The sequence below is a fragment of the Anthonomus grandis genome, chromosome 4 (assembly GCF_022605725.1).
Source record: "Anthonomus grandis grandis chromosome 4, icAntGran1.3, whole genome shotgun sequence".
Lineage (NCBI taxonomy): Eukaryota > Metazoa > Arthropoda > Insecta > Coleoptera > Curculionidae > Anthonomus > Anthonomus grandis.
The window spans coordinates 594,223-614,123 of NC_065549.1; the positions used below are offsets into that span (position 1 = coordinate 594,223).

A 19,901-nucleotide genomic window follows, 5' to 3' on the forward strand; every position below is an offset into this window, starting at 1 on the left:
TCCTCATTTATATAATTATAGGGCATTTTACTTGTAAACTAATAATAGAATTATCAAGGGATCATCAACAAACAAGCCCAATTGCCGAAGCCGTAACTTTCCCAAAGAGTGAGTTCTTACAGGCAGTTAAAGTGTCTTAAATACTTAAAAAAGCCCCTCAAACACTTTCAAGTGCTTAGACGAGAGTTAAGAAGATTTAGAAATCCCTTATAGATAGTCAAAGTACCTCAAATAACTAGAATAAATTTTCAGATTACTCTTAAGTACCTGTAAGAGATTTTAGAAGTCTTATGTTATGTTATCTTATGTCTTACAGATAGTCAAAGTGCCTTAAATTACTGTAATGGATTTTCAAATACACTCAAGTGCCTGAATAAAATTTTTAGAAGATTAAGAAGTCTCTTACAAGCAACTAAAGTGCCTCAAATGCCTCGACGAGATTATCAGATACTCTCAAGTGCTTGAAAGAGACTTAAAAAGTCTTAGAAGTCTCTTACATGCAGCTAAAATGCCTCAACTACTTGAAAGAGGCTCTCAGATACTCTCAAATATCTGGAAAAGATTTAAGACGACTTGAAAGTTTTTTACAGGCAGTCACAGTGCCTCAAATGCCTGGAATAGATATTTAAATATTTTCAAGTGTCTGGAAAAGACTTAAGAAGACTTAGAAGTTCCTTACAGGTAGTCAAAGTGCCTCAAATGCTTAGAAAAGACTTTAAGATACTCTCTAGTGCTTAAAAGAGACTTAAAAAAAAATTAGAAGTCTTTTACAGGTAGTTGAAGTGCTTCAAATACTTAACAGAGACTCTCTACTTTAAAATGTCTGAAAGAGACTTAAAACTTTAAAAGTATGCGAGGTCCTCCTTTAAGATACTAATGAAACGAAAGCAAATAAAAATGAAAAATTAAGAAAGAGTATAGAAAAACAAAAATATCTCAGAAAAATGATGATAAAAAGAAACCTAAAAAAATATAGGTTTTAAAAATGAGGATTAATCACCTCAATTAAAAAAAAAAAATTCTAAGTCCTATGTATTATATAAAGAAAACGTGACAAAAGATTAAAAGACTGTGAGGTCTTTGAGCCTACGAATTTAATAACTTTCATACACCCATTTATAGAGGAAAATGCTAGAGGTAGAAGAATCTATGGTAAGCAGAAAAAAACAAAATAGATTTTCAGATACTATCAAGTGCTTGAGAGAGACTTAGGAAGACTTAAAAGTCTCTGACAGGCAGTCAAAGTGCCTCAAATACCTGGAAGGAAATTTCAGATCCTCTTAAGTACTTGGAAGAGAGTTAAGAAGATTTAGAAGTCTCTTACAGATATGCAAAGCGTCCTAAATAGTTTGAAAAGACTCATAGATACTCTCAAATGCCTGTAAGAGACTTAAGAAGATTTAGAAGTTTCTTACAAACAGTTAAAGTGCCCCAAATGCCTGGAATAGATCTTCAAATATTTTCAAGTGCCTGGAAGAGACTTGAGTAGACTTAAAAGTCTTTAACAGGTAATTGAAGTGCCTTAAGAGTCTGAAAAAACTCTCAGATATTCTGGAATGCCTAAAAGAAATTTAAGAAAGTCTCTTACAGGCAGTCGAAGTGTCTCAAATACCTGGAAAAAATTTTCAGATACTCTCAAGTGCCTGAAAGAAATTTAGGAAGACTTAGAAGTCTCTGACAGGCAGTTAAAGTGCCGCAAATGCCTGGAAAGAAATCTCAGATACTTTTAAGCACTTGGAAGAGAGTTAAGAAGATTTAGAAGTCTCTTACAAGCAGTTAAAGTGCTCCAAATGCTTAGAATAGAACTCTTAATATTTTCAAATGCCTGGAAGAGATTTAAGTAGACTTGAAAGTCTTTTACATGTAGTTGAAGTGCCTTAAATGCCTGGAAAAATTTTTCAGATAATTTCAAAATCTCTTAAAGAGAGCAACATAATTTAAATGCCTGGAAAAAAATTCTCAGATACTCTTAAATGCTTAAAAGGGATAGGCAGTCAATATTTAAATACTTGAAAGAGACTCAAATTTTCTAAAATGTCAGGAAAAGAATTGCGATTTAGAAGTTTCTTACAGACAGTCAACGTGCCTCAAATGTTTGGAAACGATTCCTAAATATTCTCAAGTGCTTAGAAGAAACCAACCTGAAAAGGCTTAGAAGTCTTTTACAGGCAGTGAAAGAGCCTTAAATGCTTTAAATAGACACTCAGATTTTTCCAAGTACGTCAAAGAGACTTAGAAAGACTTAAAAATCTCTTACAGGTATCTTAAGTGCCTGGAATAGATCTTCAAACCTTTTGGAGTGCCTGGAAGAGACCTAAGAAGACTTGAAAGTCTCTTACAGGCAGTCAAAGTGCCTCAAATGCCTGGAAGAAAGTTTTAGATACTCCTAAGTGCTTGAAAGAGATTTAGGAAGAACTCGAAGTATCTTACAAGCAGTTAAAGTACCTTAAATACCTGCAATAGATCTTCAAATACTCTCAAGTGCCTGGAAGAGACTTAAGTAGACTTGAAGGTCTTTTACAGGTAGTTGAAGTGCCTCAATAGTCTGAAAAAACCGTCAGATACTCCGAAACGCCTAAAAGAAATTTAAGAAAGTTTCTTACAGGCAGTCAAAGTGCCTCATATACCTGGAAAATATTCTCAGGTATTTTCAAATAATTATGCAAGACTTTCGGATATACTTAAATACCCAGAAGAGACTTTAGAAGATTTAGAAGTCTCTTAAAGACAGTCAAAAAACCTCAACTTCTTGGAAAGAATTCTCGGATAATCTTGAGTATTTGGAAGAGAGTTAAGAAGGCTTAGAAGTCTCTGACAGGCAGTTAAAGTGCCTCAAATGCCTGGAATAGAACTCTAAATATTTTCAAATGTCTGGAAAAGACTTAAGTAGACTTAAAAGTCTTTTACATGTAGTTGAAGTGCCTTAAATGCCTGGAAAAATTTTTCAGATAATTTCAAAATCTCTTAAAAAGAGCAACGTAATTTAAATGCCTGGAAAGAATTCTCAGGTACTCTTAAATGCTTAAAAGAGACTTTACGAGCAGTCAATATTTAAATACTTGAAAGAGACTTAAATTTTCTAAGATGTCAGGAAAAGAATTACGATTTAGAAGCTTCTTACAGACAGTCAACGTGCCTCAAATGCCTGGAAGAAAGTTTTAGATACTCCTAAGTGCTTGAAAGAGATTTAGGAAGAATTCGAAGTATCTTACAAGCAGTTAAAGTACCTTAAATACCTGCAATAGATTTTCAAATACTCTCAAGTGCCTGGAAGAGACTTAAGTAGACTTGAAGGTCTTTTACAGGTAGTTGAAGTGCCTCAATAGTCTGAAAAAACCGTCAGATACTCTGAAACGCCTAAAAGAAATTTAAGAAAGTTTCTTACAGGCAGTCAAAGTGCCTCATATACCTGGAAAAGATTCTCAGGTTGTCTCAAATTATTATGAAAGACTTTCAGATACTCTTAAATGTCCAAAAGAGACTTTCGAAGATTTACAAGTCTCTTAAAGACAGTCAAAAAACCTCAACTTCTTGGAAAGAAGTCTCGGATAATCTTGAGTATTTGGAAGAGAGTTAAGAAAACTTAGAAGTCTCTGACAGGCAGTTAAAGTGCCTCAAATGCCTGGAATAGAACTTCAAATATTTTCAAATGTCTGGAAGAGACTTAAGTAGACTTGAAAGTCTTTTACATGTAGTTGAAGTGCCTTAAATGCCTGTAAAAAACATTCAGATAATTTCAAAATCTCTTAAAAAGAGCAACGTAATTTAAATGCCTGGAAAGAATTCTCAGGTACTCTTAAATGCTTAAAAGAGAATTTACGGGCAGTCAATATTTAAATACTTGAAAGAGACTTACATTTTCTAAAATGTCAGGAAAAGAATTACGATTTAGAAATTTCTTACAGACAGTCAACGTGCCTCAAATGTTTGGAAACGATTCTCAGATATTCTCAAGTGCTTAGAAGAAACCTGAAAGGCTTAGGAGTCTTTTACAGGCAGTGAAGGAGCCTTAAATGCTTTGAAAAGACACTCAGATTTTTCCAAGTACGTCAAAGAGAATTAGAAAGACTTAAAAATCTCTTACAGGTATCTTAAGTGCCTGGAATAGATCTTCAAACCTTTAGGAGTGCCTGGAAGAGACTTAAGAAGACTTGAAAGTCTCTTACAGGCAGTCAAAGTGCCTCAAATGCCTGGAAGAAAGTTTCAGATACTCCTAAGTGCTTCGAAGAGATTTAAGAAGAATTAGAAGTCTCTTACAAGCAGTGAAAGTACCTCAAATGCCTGGAATAGATCTTCAAATCATTTCAAGTGCCTGGAAGAGACTTAAGTAGATTTGAAAGTCTTTTACAGGTAGTTGATGTGCCTCAAATGTCTGAAAAAAACGTCAAATACTCTGAAATGCCCAAAAGAAATTTAAGAAAATTTCTTACAGGCAGTCAAAGTGCCTTATGTACCTGGAAAAGATTCTCAGGTTTTCTCAAATAATTATGAAAGACTTTCAGATACTTTTAAATGTCCAAAAGAGACTTTAGAAGATTTACAAGTCTCTTAAAGACAGTCAAAAAACCTCAACTTCTTGGAAAGAATTCTCGGATAATCTTGAGTATTTGGAAGAGAGTTAAGAAGACTTAGAAGTCTCTGACAGGCAGTCAAAGTGCCTCAAATGCCTGGAAGGAAATCTCAGATTTTTTTAAGCACTTGGAAGAGAGTTAAGAAGATTTAGAAGTCTCTGACAGGCAGTTAAAGTGCCTCAAATGCCTGGAATAGAACTTCAAATATTTTCAAATGTCTGGAAGAGACTTAAGTAGGCTTGAAAGTCTTTTACATGTAGTTGAAGTGCCTTAAATGCCTGTAAAAAACATTCAGATAATTTTAAAATCTCTTAAAAAGAGCAACGTAATTTAAATGCCTGGAAAGAATTCTCAGGTACTCTTAAATGCTTAAAAGAGACTTTACGGGCAGTAAATATTTAAATACTTGAAAGAGACTTAAATTTTCTAAAATGTCAGGAAAAGAATTACGATTTGGAAGCTTCTTACAGACAGTCAACATGCCTCAAATGTTTGGAAACGATTCTCAGATATTCACAAGTGCTTAAAAGAAACCTGAAAAGGCTTAGAAGTCTTTTACAGACAGTAAAAGTACCTTGAATGTTTTGAAAAGACACTCAGATTTTTCTAAGTACGACAAAGAGACTTAGAAAGACTTAAAAAATTCTTATAGGCATCTTAAGTGCCTGGAATAGATCTTCAAACCTTTTGAAGTGCCTGGAAGAGACCTAAGAAGACTTGAAAGTCTCTTACAGGCAGTCAAAATGCCTCAAATGCCTGGAAGAAAGTTTTAGATACTCTTAAGTACTTGGAAGAGATTTAAGAAGAATTAGAAGTCTCTTACAAGCAGTTAAAGTACCTCGTATGCCTGAAATAGATCTTCAAATACTCTCAAGTGCCTGGAAGAGACTTAAGTAGACTTGAAGGTCTTTTACAGGTAGTTGAAGTGCCTCAATAGTCTGAAAAAACCGTCAGATACTCTGAAACGCCTAAAAGAAATTTAAGAAAGTTTCTTACAGGCAGTCAAAGTGCCTCATATACCTGGAAAAGATTCTCAGATTTTCTCAAATAATTATAAAAGACTTTCAGATACTTTTGAATGTCCAGAAGAGACTTTAGAAGATATAGAAGTCTTTTAAAGATAGTTAAAACGCCACAAGTTCTTGGAAAAAATTCTCGGATAATCTTGAATACTTGGAAGAGAGTTAAGAAAACTTAGAAGTCTTGTATAGGCAGTTAAAGTGTCTCAAATACCTGAAATATACCTTTAAATATTCTCAAATGTTTGGAAGAGATTTTCCAAGATTTACAAATCTCTTGCAGGCAATCAAAATGCCTCAAATGCCTGGAATAGATTTTCAAATCTTCTCAAGTTTCTGGAAGAGACTTAAGTAGTCTTGAAAGCCTTTTACAGGTAGTTGAAGTGCCTTAAATGCCTGGAAAAAACCTTTAGATAATCTCATAATCTCTTAAAGAGAGCAACATAATTTAAATGCTTGGAAAAAATTCTCAGGTACTCTTAAATGCTTAAAAGAGACTTTACAGGCAGTCAAAATTTAAATACTTGAAAGAGACTCAAATTTCCTAAAATGTCAGGAAAAGAATTACGCTTTAGAAATTTCTTACAGACAGTTAAGGTGCCTCAAATGTTTGGAAACGATTCTCAGATATTCTCAAGTGCTTAGAAGAAACCAACCTGAAAAGACTTAGAAGTCTTTTACAGGCAGTAACAGTGCCTTAAATGCTTTGAAAAGACGCTCAGATATTTTCAAGTACGTTGAAGAGACTTAGAAAGACTTAAAAATCCCTTACAAGTATCTTAAGTGCCTGGAATAGATCTTCAAACCTTTTGGAGTGCCTGGAAGAGACCTAAGAAGACTTGAAAGTCTCTTACAGGCAATCAAAGTGTCTCAAATGCCTAGAATAGAAATTTAATTTTTAATTAATAATTTTTAATATAGATTTGAAGTTGAAGAGAAGGTTCTAGGTCGAAGGTATAGTTTTTATCAATAAAGGGTTTTCAAAAATATAACCTCACTTTCTCTCTACTTGTTTAATTCATTATAGTGTGACGCCAAGTCTTGATTTAAGACTTTTTTAGATGACTAGAGTACAAACAAACATGCAAACAAAATGACAGTTAACATAATTGCAGAACTTAAAATATTAATTATACTGCTTTTTGTAGCTATTTTAGGATTTTTTATAATTTTTTACTTTTTTAAACATTTTTTACATTTTTTTTTAATGTAGATAGATTTTTTAATGATCTTTTTTTTTAAATTGTATTAATCTGTATATATTGTAGATAATCTATTCTATTTATTTATTTTTTTTTAATTTGTTTTGTTTTTCTTTTTTTTAATTGTGTTTTGTTTGTATTTTTGTGTCTTTTTTGTTTTACAGCTTTGTCTACAAATTGTAACAATTTTTTGACAATAAAGCATTGATTGATTAATTAACAAATAACAAATAAAATAAGTAAAGATAATGTAAGGCTTAATTTTTGGAAACTCTTTATTTATAAAAAATTATAATTTTTGATTTTTTACAGTTTTCCAGGATCCCAATACGACTAAAGATTTCTTGACCCAACTTACATTAGACCCAAATAATATGTTTATCAAAAATTAAGAAGTATTCCTTAACAAAATTTAGTTAATCACCCGAAACTATGCCCCTTGCTTATAAGTTTACAATGTATTTAAATGAAGACTCTTGTAAACTATTAATAGGGTCAGCTGCAACAAACAAGGGCCAAATTGCCAAGGGCCGGACTTTCCCCAAGAGTAAGTGAGTGAGTGAGTGAGTAACTCTAACCTGTAACTTCGTGATTAACGCGAACAAGTTTCCGAACGTCGACGTAGGTCGGGTTGCGGAGCTGCGTGCCGACTCCGCCCCACCCCCGTCCCTATTCGGGGTGTTGTGAAACTCTGATGAGCTCGACGGCAAGTTGGAAACTTTGTCCTTTGACGCGAGTAGGAAAAAGAAAGAAGATGGTTAGTCGGTTAGTTAAGAAGAGAGAGAAAGATTTATTTTATGGGAATGTTTTAATGTGGTTAATATAGAAAAAGTAGAATTTTATAGATTGATACTCTGCATTTGATTACCTTTTTATTATCGGAGTTTTCGGTGGTTTTTGCACCGTTAGCGTGGGTTTCCAGAGTGAGGCTCGAAGACGGTGAAGTGGGAGTGAACAATCTAAAAAAATATATTTGCATTATTAGAGTGTATTAAGACCCACTTAGTAGCTTAGTGAGTTCCAAGGTACGATAGAAATATTCAAAAGTTGATTTTCCTAGTAGAATTTTTGTTAGCTATTTATAAACTTACATTAAATTATAAGCAAAATAAAACTCACTTGGCAGATCCAAAGAAACTTGTAGAAAATAATATATTAATTTTGAATGATGGTAAATTTTTATTTTTTCTTAATTCCGAACTAAATTGAACGTTTTCAATGTAGTACCGTTGATTGTCAATATTATTCAATCAACGGTAGTATTAATTTTATTTATTTTAGCGGCAAGTCAGGAATCCATGAAGCACCGTCGTTTTTCCTTTAACTTAAGGCTTATTGCCTATGCACTTCTGCTACATTTTAATGCATACTTAAGAAAGAAACTTGGCATAGTTAAATACAGTAAAATTATTATATTAAGCTATTTGCAACGTAGAGACAAAATAAGAACACCAAGTATCGATATCAAAATTTTTTATATCCCGGAGGTTAGATGTTTCGCTTAAAATAAAGCCTCATCAGACCTTATAAACTATTAGTACCTAAGCTAACCTGCTTTAAGTACTTTGTACTTTATATTCAAAGCAGGTCATCTCGTGAGAGTACTACTAGTTTCAAGCTTCTAATAAGTTTTGGCATTGAAAATTTGATCAAATTTATGCTTCATATGTATCCAGTTCGTTTATTTATATGAATTTTTATGTATTACAAGTCACAGCTCCTCGCAAGTATATCGCAGCCTTATTTTCATATTAATTTTTTTGACGTGTTAAAAAATGTTTTATTAAATATTAAAGGAATTAATAAAGTTTGGAATTTTAACGGAATTATTAAAATATCTAAAAATTAAAAATTACTTGCTAAAACATGTAGATAACTCCAACTTGAAACCAAGATTTTTGGATAATCTTGGATTAGTAATTAGTGAACTGAACTTTGAATCCCACATTTTGACCCTTTAAAATAAAATCATATCTGAGTGCTTTGCACTTCAAATGTTGGCAATTGAACTTGGATTTCTTATATAGTTTAGTTTATTTTGCTCTTATCGAGTCACGATGAAAGTATGGGTTCTGTTTTTGGGAAATGTTTAATATTACCTTATTGAACTCTATGTATTGTTGAGATAAATGTGAAAAATTATCCCAGAGTTTGAAAAAATAAAAGAAAAACCTAAAACAAAAATTTCAATTCTTACAGAAAGTGCATTTAACTGCCTGGTATAAGAAGATAACATCTCTTCTGAACATTTTAGCCTAGTTTTCCCTAAAGAGAAAAAAGCATTTTCTGAATGAATTAAATGATTCTTTTAGGAAATAGCTATTGCCTAGAGTACAGTGTGTCCCATTTTGGATGAGACTGCAGGGTATCTCTGTCATTTTTTAAGATAGAGCTTTGCGGTTTTCGCGACCCTGTATCACTTTTTTGTAAAACTTTTAAAGCCACAAACAGAAATATTCTAACTACTTTTGTTCCTGAAATACAGGGTGAAAACGAAAATGTTCACTTTTGGAGATGTTATTATTTCTCAGGCCCTGTATAAGATAGAATAAAAATGAAAACTGCTTATAATAGATATTTTTACATAAAAGTCAGTGGCGTATTTAATTTTTTTTTCTAATGCACTGTTTTTAAGATTGGGCACAAACTTGGTATTTTTTAAATGGAACACCCTGTATATTTTAACGTCAAATTTTTGCATTTTTTTTTCTGAATACATTGATGTATCACAACCTATTCTTTAGTAAATTTTAGCTTCAAAAATCAGAAAAATCCATATTTATTTTTGTTTTTAATAGTAGGCCATGAATTCTTACACACATGCATTTAATTATTACTTTTTTAAAACGCCATGTGATTTAAACCTGTTTATTTAACTATATTTTAAACATTAACTTAAAATATTAATATAAACATAAAAATGTTAAAAACAAAAAAAATATATCGGACCAGGTTTAACATTAAAAACTAATTAGTAATTACAAGATTCAAATTAGAAAATTAATTACAAAAACCAAAAAAAAAACAACAAATATAAATTTAATAAAACTGTTCAATCTGCTGTCCATTTTGTTTTATACAAAAATCACATACAGTCTGTATTCGTCTTAAGGCATTTAAAATTATAAAGGGTTGCCTTTGGAAGTTTATGAATGCTTCTTCAGTTGTCGGTCGGAGTTCATTTATATTATTATGCCGATTTGCATAAATTTTATTTTTTAAGTACGACCATACAAAAAAGTCCAAAACACTTAAGTCCGGTGACCTCGGGGGCCATCTGATTGGCCCGTGTGTGCTAATCCAACGTCTATCAAAATGGGCACTTAAATATTCTCTAACTACCCTTGAATTATGAGCGGGCGCTCCATCTTGCTGGAAATATATTTGATGTCGCTGGGCTAAAGGTATGTCCTCCAGCAACTCTGGCAAATTATTTTGCAATATATTTAGATATCGTTGGGCAGTTAAGCTACCCTCAAAAATTGTATATACAATTTTAGTGCCCAATACAAAACAGGAAACACTAAAACCAAATCGGCCTTGTTGCTGTCGTTCAAAAGTAATATGTTGGTTTTCTTGAAACCAATGTCTGGTATTTTGCCTATTAAATATGCTACTACTGCTTATATGGGATTCGTCAGACCATATTACCTTTTTTACAAAATCCGGATCTTCATTAGTTTTGGTTAAAAACCAATTAGAAAATTCCAGTCGTTTAAACGGATCGTCAGGATGCAATTCTTGAATAATATTTATCTTATACGGTTTAAATTTATGCTTTTTTAAAATTTTTTGCACTTTTGTTTTGGAAACTCCTATCTCTTCCTCTATCTTTCTACAGGAAATTTGGGGTCTTGCTTCCACACACGCTAAAACATTAATTTCGCCAGCTTCATTTCTATCAACATGGGGTTGCCTAGGTTTTGAATAGCAGCCATAATTTAAAAGATTAGATTTTAACCGGAATACCGTAGCATGAGATGGCTGACGTCTTTCTGGAAACCTAATAAGATCTTTTTTATTTTTTGAATTTTGTAACAAAATAAAATAAGCTAGAGCTTTACCTATTTAAATATAATTGCTGCGCCGCTTCGACATTTTCGTTAGAAAGGTTTAAACATTTTATAATATCATACTTTTCAAAATTTTGGAATTCCATATTTTCACCGTCAGCCATCATTATTGATATGTATTGAGTCTGTTTGTGACTTAGTTTCCATGAATGCAATAAACAAAACATTTTTTTATGCATGTGTCAAAGAATTCATGGCCTACTATTAAAAAAATAAACATAAATATGGATTTTTCTAATTCTTTGAGCTAAAATTTATCAAAGATTAGGTTGTGATACATCAATGTATTCAGAAAAAAAAATGCAAAAATTTGAGGTTAAAATATACAGGGTGTTCCATTTAAAAAATACCAAGTTTGTGCCCAATCTTAAAAACAGTGCATTGGGAAAAAAAATTAAAAACGCCACTGACTTTTATGTAAAAATATTTATTATAAGCAGTTTTCTTTTTTATTCTATCTTATACAGGGCCTGAGAAATAATAACATCTCCAAAAGTGAACATTTTCGTTTTCACCCTGTATTTCAGGAACAAAAGTAGTTAGAATATTTCTGTTTGTGGCTTTAAAAGTTTTACAAAAAAGTGATACAGGGTCGCGAAAACCGCAAAGCTCTATTTTAAAAAATGACAGAGATACCCTGCAGTCTCATCCAAAATGGGACACAGTGTAAATTCAATAATTTAAAAAAAACATAAAAACCAATATCTTACAGGAAATTGACGTTATAATTTTTTTTCTGGATCAGTTAATTTTTAACCCTAAAAAAAACTTACATTGAAAAAGTTGCCTGGACATAAAATCTTTCTTTTATTTCCTCTTTTTCCAAGCACACATCATGTAACTAAAGGCAGATGTAAAGTATATTTCTGCCACAAAGAATGCAGAGATTTAATGCTACCAATTCCTCACGCATCATTTATTAAGAAGTCTATAATTTACGAGAGCATTAATATTAACATTAACATTTGCCATGATATTTGAAAAGATTTACTTTCCTCAAACTGTTTAGAAGAGTTTAAATAATTATGTCTCTTATCTTATTTCTTTTAGTATTTTTATTTTTACTACCTTACTAATTTTTGTTTGGCCAGACGCTATGTATAACATTTATTTGTTAAAACTTTTTTTTTAATTGTTTTATGTTGATCCATCGACGCGATTTTTATCATATAATTTTTTTCTATTATTTCTGCAATTCTTAACCTAGGTATGTAATTGGCATTCAAAATATTGTTTTGTATACTATATTTTATAGCATAGTTTTTAGTAACACCTTTTGAAAATAAATCTTATTTTCTAATAACATCCTGGAGATAAATGCCTTTGATTTCTTATGTAATTATTGAACAGAATATTATATATTGCACTAATTTTCTTTCAGCCATTTAAAGTCATTTTTAGTTGAGACCTTTTATATTTTTAACATTTTTGGTACCAATTTTTGGTCAAGCATTTGTAAGTAATTTTTTTTTAAATTTTTATGACATTTTATAAAATTTCCTATTTATTACAGACTATTGTTGAAATCTTCAATTTTCTTTCAGACATTTAAAACAATTTTTCTATATTTTCTAGGTATTTTAATTAACCACTTATATATTCCAGGTATTCAAAAATAATTATCAATTTTTTCTCGATCATTTAAAGGAAATAATTCTTTCAAATAATTTAAGTCACTTTTCATGTGTTCTAAGGTAAGTTTTTATATATTACAAGACTCTAGTAAAATTTAATTTTTTTTCCAAGGAGTTAATTTTTTTTATGTTCCAGGCATTGAAGTGTTTCAGAATTCCTTTATGGTCTATATGTAATATAAGTATCCCTGTTAAAATAAAAACTCTTAATCTAATTTATAATATGAATGTTTTAACTGAGATAAATTAAGTTTAAACATAAATTATTTATGTTTATCTGTAATTAATTTGGGCCTAAAATATACGAAGTATATATATTTTCTGTGACATTGACATCTACAATATCTGTAAATTCTATAGTATTTTTTAATATAAAAATTAATACACCCTTTGGTTTCTCCAAGATGAAGCAATATACAGGGAATATAATATGTTTACATAATAAAAAAATTTCATGTATTAAATCATCATTAAATGGATAAAAAATATACAGGGTGTTCTATTAAAAAAAAGCAAGAAATGGAGCTTTGAAATTCGTAAAATATGATTGCTAACTACGAACACCCTGTATATGATAGAAGGAAACAATTTAAGTCAAAGTAATTTTCCATTCTTCTAGAATCCCAATTAAGTCCAATATTGACATTGAATTAACATTTCTAGTATCAAGATGAAATTAAATGATGTAATGATTTTTAGATTTTTTTTTTTATAAAAAAAATTTATGCAGTCAAACTGCGCATGACAAAGCAGCCATATTTAGCACGTATACAAGGTAGCCTAAGGCGGTCTTAAAAATAAAAAGAATGGCATTCGATTTAAAAAAAATGCTGCTACTTCAAAATATTTTCCAGATCTTGATTGAGGACAGATGGCGTGCGAGTAGTTAGCATCGTCTTCGCACACGCTCCTTGATTTTTGTTGTTTATGGAGTCATTACCTAAGTTTATTAAATAATTTTCAAAGTTTTGTCATAAGTGCAGCACAGTCAATATTAATTCCAAGTAGTTGGGTTAAAATAGTTCCAGTGCAGTGAAATATTGGTGTTTAACTGATTCCAAGTTGTTGTTCCTGTCCGCCATAATGGGATTCTCATCTACTGACTTGCGCGAGATTAAATCGCAAGTAATAAGCATTTTTAACGACAAATTTCTGCAAGAAATTGTTGATAAAATAGTCTCCCGCATTGAAAAACAGTTTGAGGAGAAGCTAAACTTATTAAATAATGATTGCTCTGTCCTGGTGAATAGGTGTACTATTCTGGAGGATAGAGTCCTTGAGCTGGAACGGGAAAACATAAAACTGCGCACCACAACAGATTGCGTTGAACAATCCCAACGAAACATGAATATACGCATTTTTGGGCTGCCCATGGATGTAAACGAGAACCTGCATTCAAAAGTAACCGAATTGTTTACCGAACAGCTAAAAGTAAATATCAATAGATCGGATATAAAAAAGTGCTACCGTGTTTTGGCCAAGGCACGCAATGATAGTCCTCCTGCAGTTCTCGTGAACTTCGGTAGTGATATGGCTCGTGTTTCGGTACTAAAAGGTCGCAAAAATTTGAAAAACAGTAATATATTTATAAAGGAAGATTTAACTAAAAATCGCCTTTTTCTACTTAATAAGGCCATTGACTTGTTTGGTGTCAAAAACGCATGGGTCCTGAATGGAGTTATTTATACTAAGTTTAACAATAAAGTGCATCGTATACCTAGTGAAAGTGACTTAATTAAAATAAAGTCTGCTTAGCTTAATAATGGACAGTAATTTAATACGTTTTGTTATTGTTATCAATACTCATGCAATTTCGATTTTCGGTAAGAAAATACTTTTTAACCAATAACTTAATCATAATTACAATTTTATTTTGTGTTGTCTGGATAAGAAACAGTTTTTTCTCTTTTTTTTTGTTGTTTAATTTATTTAATTGCATGAAGTTATTACGATTTTTGCTTAATTTTTTTGCTTGGTTTTGGTTCTATATGAATAATTATTATTTTTTACAAAATAATCCCGGGGCATTGTGTGGAAGCGCTGTTTTTTCTATTTTGTTTTCTATTGTTTTGTTTTTAGGCTAAGCTATTTATTATCTATATATACCTGTATAGGGAAACACTGATATATTTTTGAGCTTGCATAACATTAAATTTTTCCGCATTATTCCTATAATTATACATACATATATTATTGTTAATAAGAATCAAATTGGTTACTGGATGATGACTACTAGTAAATTCAAAGTTGGCCACTTAAACGTAAGATCTATCTTTACGGGTTTTGCTGAATTACGTGATATGATAGAAGCAAATAATTTTGAGATATTTTTGTTGTCTGAAACTTGGCTGTCTGAGGGGGATGATTCTGACGCATTTAAGATTCCGGGTTACCAAATGTTTAGAAAAGATAGGGTCGGCAGGGGGGGAGGTGTGGCTGCTTTTGTCAAATGTACATATCAAGTTGATATATTGACTTTTGATTTTAATATTAATCCTAAACTTGAATACCTTGTTTTTAAGATTAGGTTGGGAAATAAGTATTATGGCTTTTGTGTTTTTTACAAGCCACCAACGCTAAATTTTGGCGCATTAACCGCTGACTTTGATAATATATTTTCATGTCTTTATCCTGCTGTAGAAGAAACTTTTTGTTTAGGGGACTTTAATATTAATTTATTGAGTCTTCAAAATCCACTTACTACACTTTTTGAAAACTACAACCTACATCAAGTAAATGAAGAGCCCACACGAGTAACGGCAAATGTAAGTACTCTTTTAGATGTCATATTTGTTTCTAATGTGCTGTTGGTTTCTAATAAGGGTGTGTTATCGGCTGATGCCGTATCCGACCATAAAGTTATATATTGTGAATTAAATTTAGCAAAAATAAATTGCAGTCAAAAAATTGTTAGGTACCGTTGTTTTAAAAATTTTAATGTATACAATTTCAATGCAGACATGCACAATTTGCCGTGGGATAATATTTTTTACGAAAATGACATTAATATGAAGATATCTATGTTTAATAATTTTATTTTAACCCTTTTCGATAGGCATGCGCCTGTCCGAGAATCTCGCATTACTAAGCCTAAAGCACCATGGCTCACAGAAAACCTAAAAATCTTTATGAGACAAAGGGACGATGCCTTGCGTATATTCAAACAGTCAAAACTATTGGAAGATTGGAATACTTACAAAGGTTTAAGAAATTTTACTTTGTCTCGGGTTCGGAGAGAGAAGAGGAAGTATATCGATTCACTTTTTTTAAATAAAAGAGAACCGAGTCAGCTGTGGAATGCACTAAAAAGTTTTAATATTTGTAAGAATAAGGATGGTCTAATTCCGTCGTTTCTCTCTGATCCCAATGAGATAAGTAATTTTTTTGACTTAACTGCGCAAGTCAATCCAGGCTGTGAGGAAAAAACGTCTTATTATAATAATAACTTTTATAGAGATGCGAATATGTTTAGTTTCCATTTAACGAGTCCAGATGAGGTTAACAAAATTTTAAATAATATAAAAACAATTGCGATAGGTACCGATGAAATTTCTTCATTAATGCTTAAGTATTGTAGCCCCTTTGTTGACTTGTACTTAACCCACATTATAAATTGTTGCATAGAGATAAGTTACTTTCCTGATCAATGGAAGACTTCAATGGGAAAACCTTTGCCTAAAATGTCTACTCCTACAACTCTTAATGACATTCGCATTATAAGTATTTTTCCTGCCGTTTCGAAAATTTTTGAAAGAATTCTTTATAATCAAATATATAACTATTGCTTATCTTATGAAATAATACCAAATTCACAATGTGGGTTTAGGAAACATTTTAACACTTCGGTAGCACTTTGTAATGTAACTGATGACTTATTTAGAGCTTGTGATAAAAACATGCATACCGTTTTAGTGCTGTTGGTTTATTCTAAGGCGTTTGACACCATTAACCATAATTTGTTGTGCGCTAAGCTTAAGTATTACGGTTTTAATAATAACTCCTATTTGCTTTTAAAATCCTATTTGTCTAATAGATATCAAACGATTTTTTCCGATAACAGAAAGTCTGAACAAGTAAGTATTAGTTGTGGAGTACCGCAGGGTTCTATTTTAGGTCCTTTGCTTTTTATAATGTATACCTCAGATGTTTTAAAATCGCTTAAATATTGTAAGCTTCAGGCATTTGCTGATGATACGCAAATTTATTATTGTTTTGATTACAGCGACTATAAAGAGGCCGAATCACTCATAAATGAAGACCTGCAAGCACTAGGCTTAAACTCAAAAAATCACAATTTAAAATTAAATCCTAATAAGTCCCAGCTTATGATATTTGGTAACAAAAATCAAAGAGAGTTTTTAAAATCTAATATAAATATTAATTTCGATAATACAAGATTGGAATTTGTAAACAACGGTAAAAACTTGGGGGTTATTTTGGATGAACAATTAAGATTTAAGGAACACCTTAAAAAAATTTTTCAGAGAACTTTTATGTCCCTGAAAACATTGTATAATAACCGCCATATGTTAAATGTAAAGTTAAGAAAACAATTATGTGAATCCCTTGTACTGTCTCATTTTAATTATGCTGGCGTAGTTTATGGGTTTTGTCTAGATTTGGAAAGTCGGGTAAGAATTCAAAGGGTCCAAAATGCTTGCGTTCGATTTGTTTATGGACTCCGAAAATTTGACCATGTATCTTATTTATACAGAGATATTAGATGGCTTAAAATGGATATGCGCAGGATATTACATTTTGCAGTGTTTTTATTGAAAATAATTAATGACACATCTTCCCCTGTCTCCCTTAAAGAAAGACTAATTTTTCGGGACACTGTTCATGGTTTAAATATAAGGTTTTCTAAAAGAATTACGGTTCCACTTCATCATAGTGCCATGTTTCAGAGGTCATATTCTTATAATGCAGCAAATATTTTTAATAAAGTACCAACAAACCTAATTAATTTATCAATTCAATCTTTTAAAATAAAATTCAAGGAACATCTATTTAATTTGCAAACCAATGGAGATTTTTTTTAGTGGCTTTTGTTATTTGTGCAATTTTTCTGGCAAATTTAATGTTTGTTATGCAAGTTTCTTCTAGTTTCTTCTAATTGTAATATTTAATTAATAATTTATTGTAATTTACTAATTAATTTGCCTAAGATAATTTTTTTTTTTAACTACCTAATTTATTTACTGATGGTAAAGTATAGCTTCTGGTTCAGTAGAGTAGCTCTTTAAAGCTAGACTGCGCTAGTGGTTTATGCTACTTTTTTTTTAATAATGTTTTTTTTTTCAGCTTTTTAATAATGTTTTTTTTTCTCAGCCATGTTTATGTAATTTTAAAAATAAAAGGCATATTTATTTTATTTATTTATTTATTTATATGCGCTATCAGGTCCCAACATTTTTTTTTTTAAGAGATTAGAAATTTTTAACCTTATTTTTTTAGGCTTTATAGAAGACCGACGCACTGTTGCAGGACCCTGTATAGCATTTCCCCAGGTAATCTTATTCCAAAGTTGACTATTTTTTTTTTAATTAAAAACTTTTGAAAAAATCTCAAATTTTTCTCCGGATATTTCAAGTTCAGTTTAGAGACTTGAGAATTTCAAGATTTGCCCAAGTCAGTACAGTGAAAGATAATAGTTGTATCGTCAGTAAATAACGTGTAAATTCACCAGTAATCGATCCACACACCATATTAGTGTAAAGTTTTTCCAAAAACTAAAAAGTTGCACTATTGGTAATGTGATACTTACAGGAAAAATACTTCAAAGTTTATCTTTCTTTAACTTCATCTTTATTGAACATATTAAAAAAAAAAATAGTTTGGCCTTTATTATTTAGAAAATTAAGATAGAAGCTTTAAAGTTATTAATGAATAACAAAATCCCTTTTTGCACATTCGCAATAAAATTAAACTGAACTGTTTGAATAGTCAATTCTTAAACATCTAGATGTCGCTTAAGTATACAGGTTGGGGCATCGATCATTACGCATGAAGAGTTTTTTAGTACGACCTTAATAGCATCTGACTTTGTTGGTGGTTGCAATAAAATCTCGCAAGATATGAAAACGTCGACAGATAGAATCGTAATCTCAAAATATTTATTATGCTGTATATTGCACAATAAAAATTAAAGCGTCATTCTAATAAAAATAAAATATAAATTCTGATAAAAATAGAGAAAATTAGGTTTATCTAAAACTGTTCCCAAAGTTCTCTGTTCTTAAAGTTAAAATAGTACTGATTCGACCTATTAATACTATACCTGTTTATTAAAAGCTCGTTGAGACATACGTAAAGGAGCTATTTCTTGATTTTTGTGACAATTTTTTTGTGAGAATCACTCATGTGAGTCTGTAATTGTTAATATTTTTGATAATTTTCTCAAAACTATTATTTACTATGATAACATTGTTTTTTTTGCAGTATCGCTAGATTTTTTAAAAAGCATTTTAAACTATTGCTAGGCAAATTTGAATAAGTCAACTTGAACTAATAGTAGTTAAAGATTGAAGGTTTTGAACTGGATCCAATATAATTTTTAAAGGTACTGAATACGGAATTGAAAACTTCTAAATGGAATATTTCGTTAAGAAAAAATAATTTTCATTTACTTTTACTGATCTTTGGGAAATTGTTGATCTTGGAAAAGTGATTGGGAAATATCACTCTAATTTTTAGATTATTTGAAACATTTGTACCAAAATACTGGTAACAGTTTCATGATTAATATTACAATTTCTTTAAAACACTTCTATTCAATCGTGTTAAAGTCAGTTTTAGAGCACTATAAACCATTTCTTCCAGTCCATATTCATCCAGGACCCGTTTGATAGCAAATTGCTATTGGCTTTTATGACAAACAAATTTCTACTTTATACTATCAAGTCTCCATAAAAACATGTAATAACTTAAATTCCCCTTTTAAGAAGTATAAGCAGACATAATGAGTCGAGAGAAAAATAATAGCGATTTAAAATTGAATAATACATAGTGCCAACATCCTCATCGATAATTAATTCATCAACTCATTAAATTTAATTCCCCAACCTGTATACTGTATACAGGTTGGGGAATTGAATTCAGCATATATATTGCATATCAGATGAGAAATTTTAAGAATTGTATTTTTTTCAAAAGAGTAATATAAAGTTGTGTGCTTTAGTTTGTACTTACTTGTAATGGTTCTTTTTACCCCCGTCAGGTTTTTGTTCGTGTGACTGGTCGTCGGCATAATTAGGCTTTCCCTCGGTTTGCGACACGTGAACCCCAGAAATCAAGTCGGTTTTATAGTGTTTCTGGATTTCTTCGGACGTTGGAAATTCCCCCGGCTTAGTGCGAACCGATATCGTGATACTCGCATTTGATTTACCTAAAATTAATTACA

The 19,901-nt window shown here is 31.1% G+C and overlaps 1 protein-coding gene across 1 annotated transcript in view; it reads right to left on the reverse strand.

Annotated features, from left to right (window-relative positions):
• LOC126734913 (protein madd-4) overlaps nucleotides 1-19,901 on the reverse strand; it is a 531,919-nt gene that overhangs the window by 15,212 nt on the left and 496,806 nt on the right. Inside the window, exons 19-21 of the mRNA XM_050438751.1 lie at nucleotides 19,691-19,886; nucleotides 7,661-7,751; nucleotides 7,371-7,517 (exon numbers count right to left, since the gene is read on the reverse strand). Coding sequence (XP_050294708.1) covers nucleotides 7,371-7,517; nucleotides 7,661-7,751; nucleotides 19,691-19,886 — 434 coding nt within the window. The remainder of the gene's footprint in view (nucleotides 1-7,370; nucleotides 7,518-7,660; nucleotides 7,752-19,690; nucleotides 19,887-19,901) is intronic.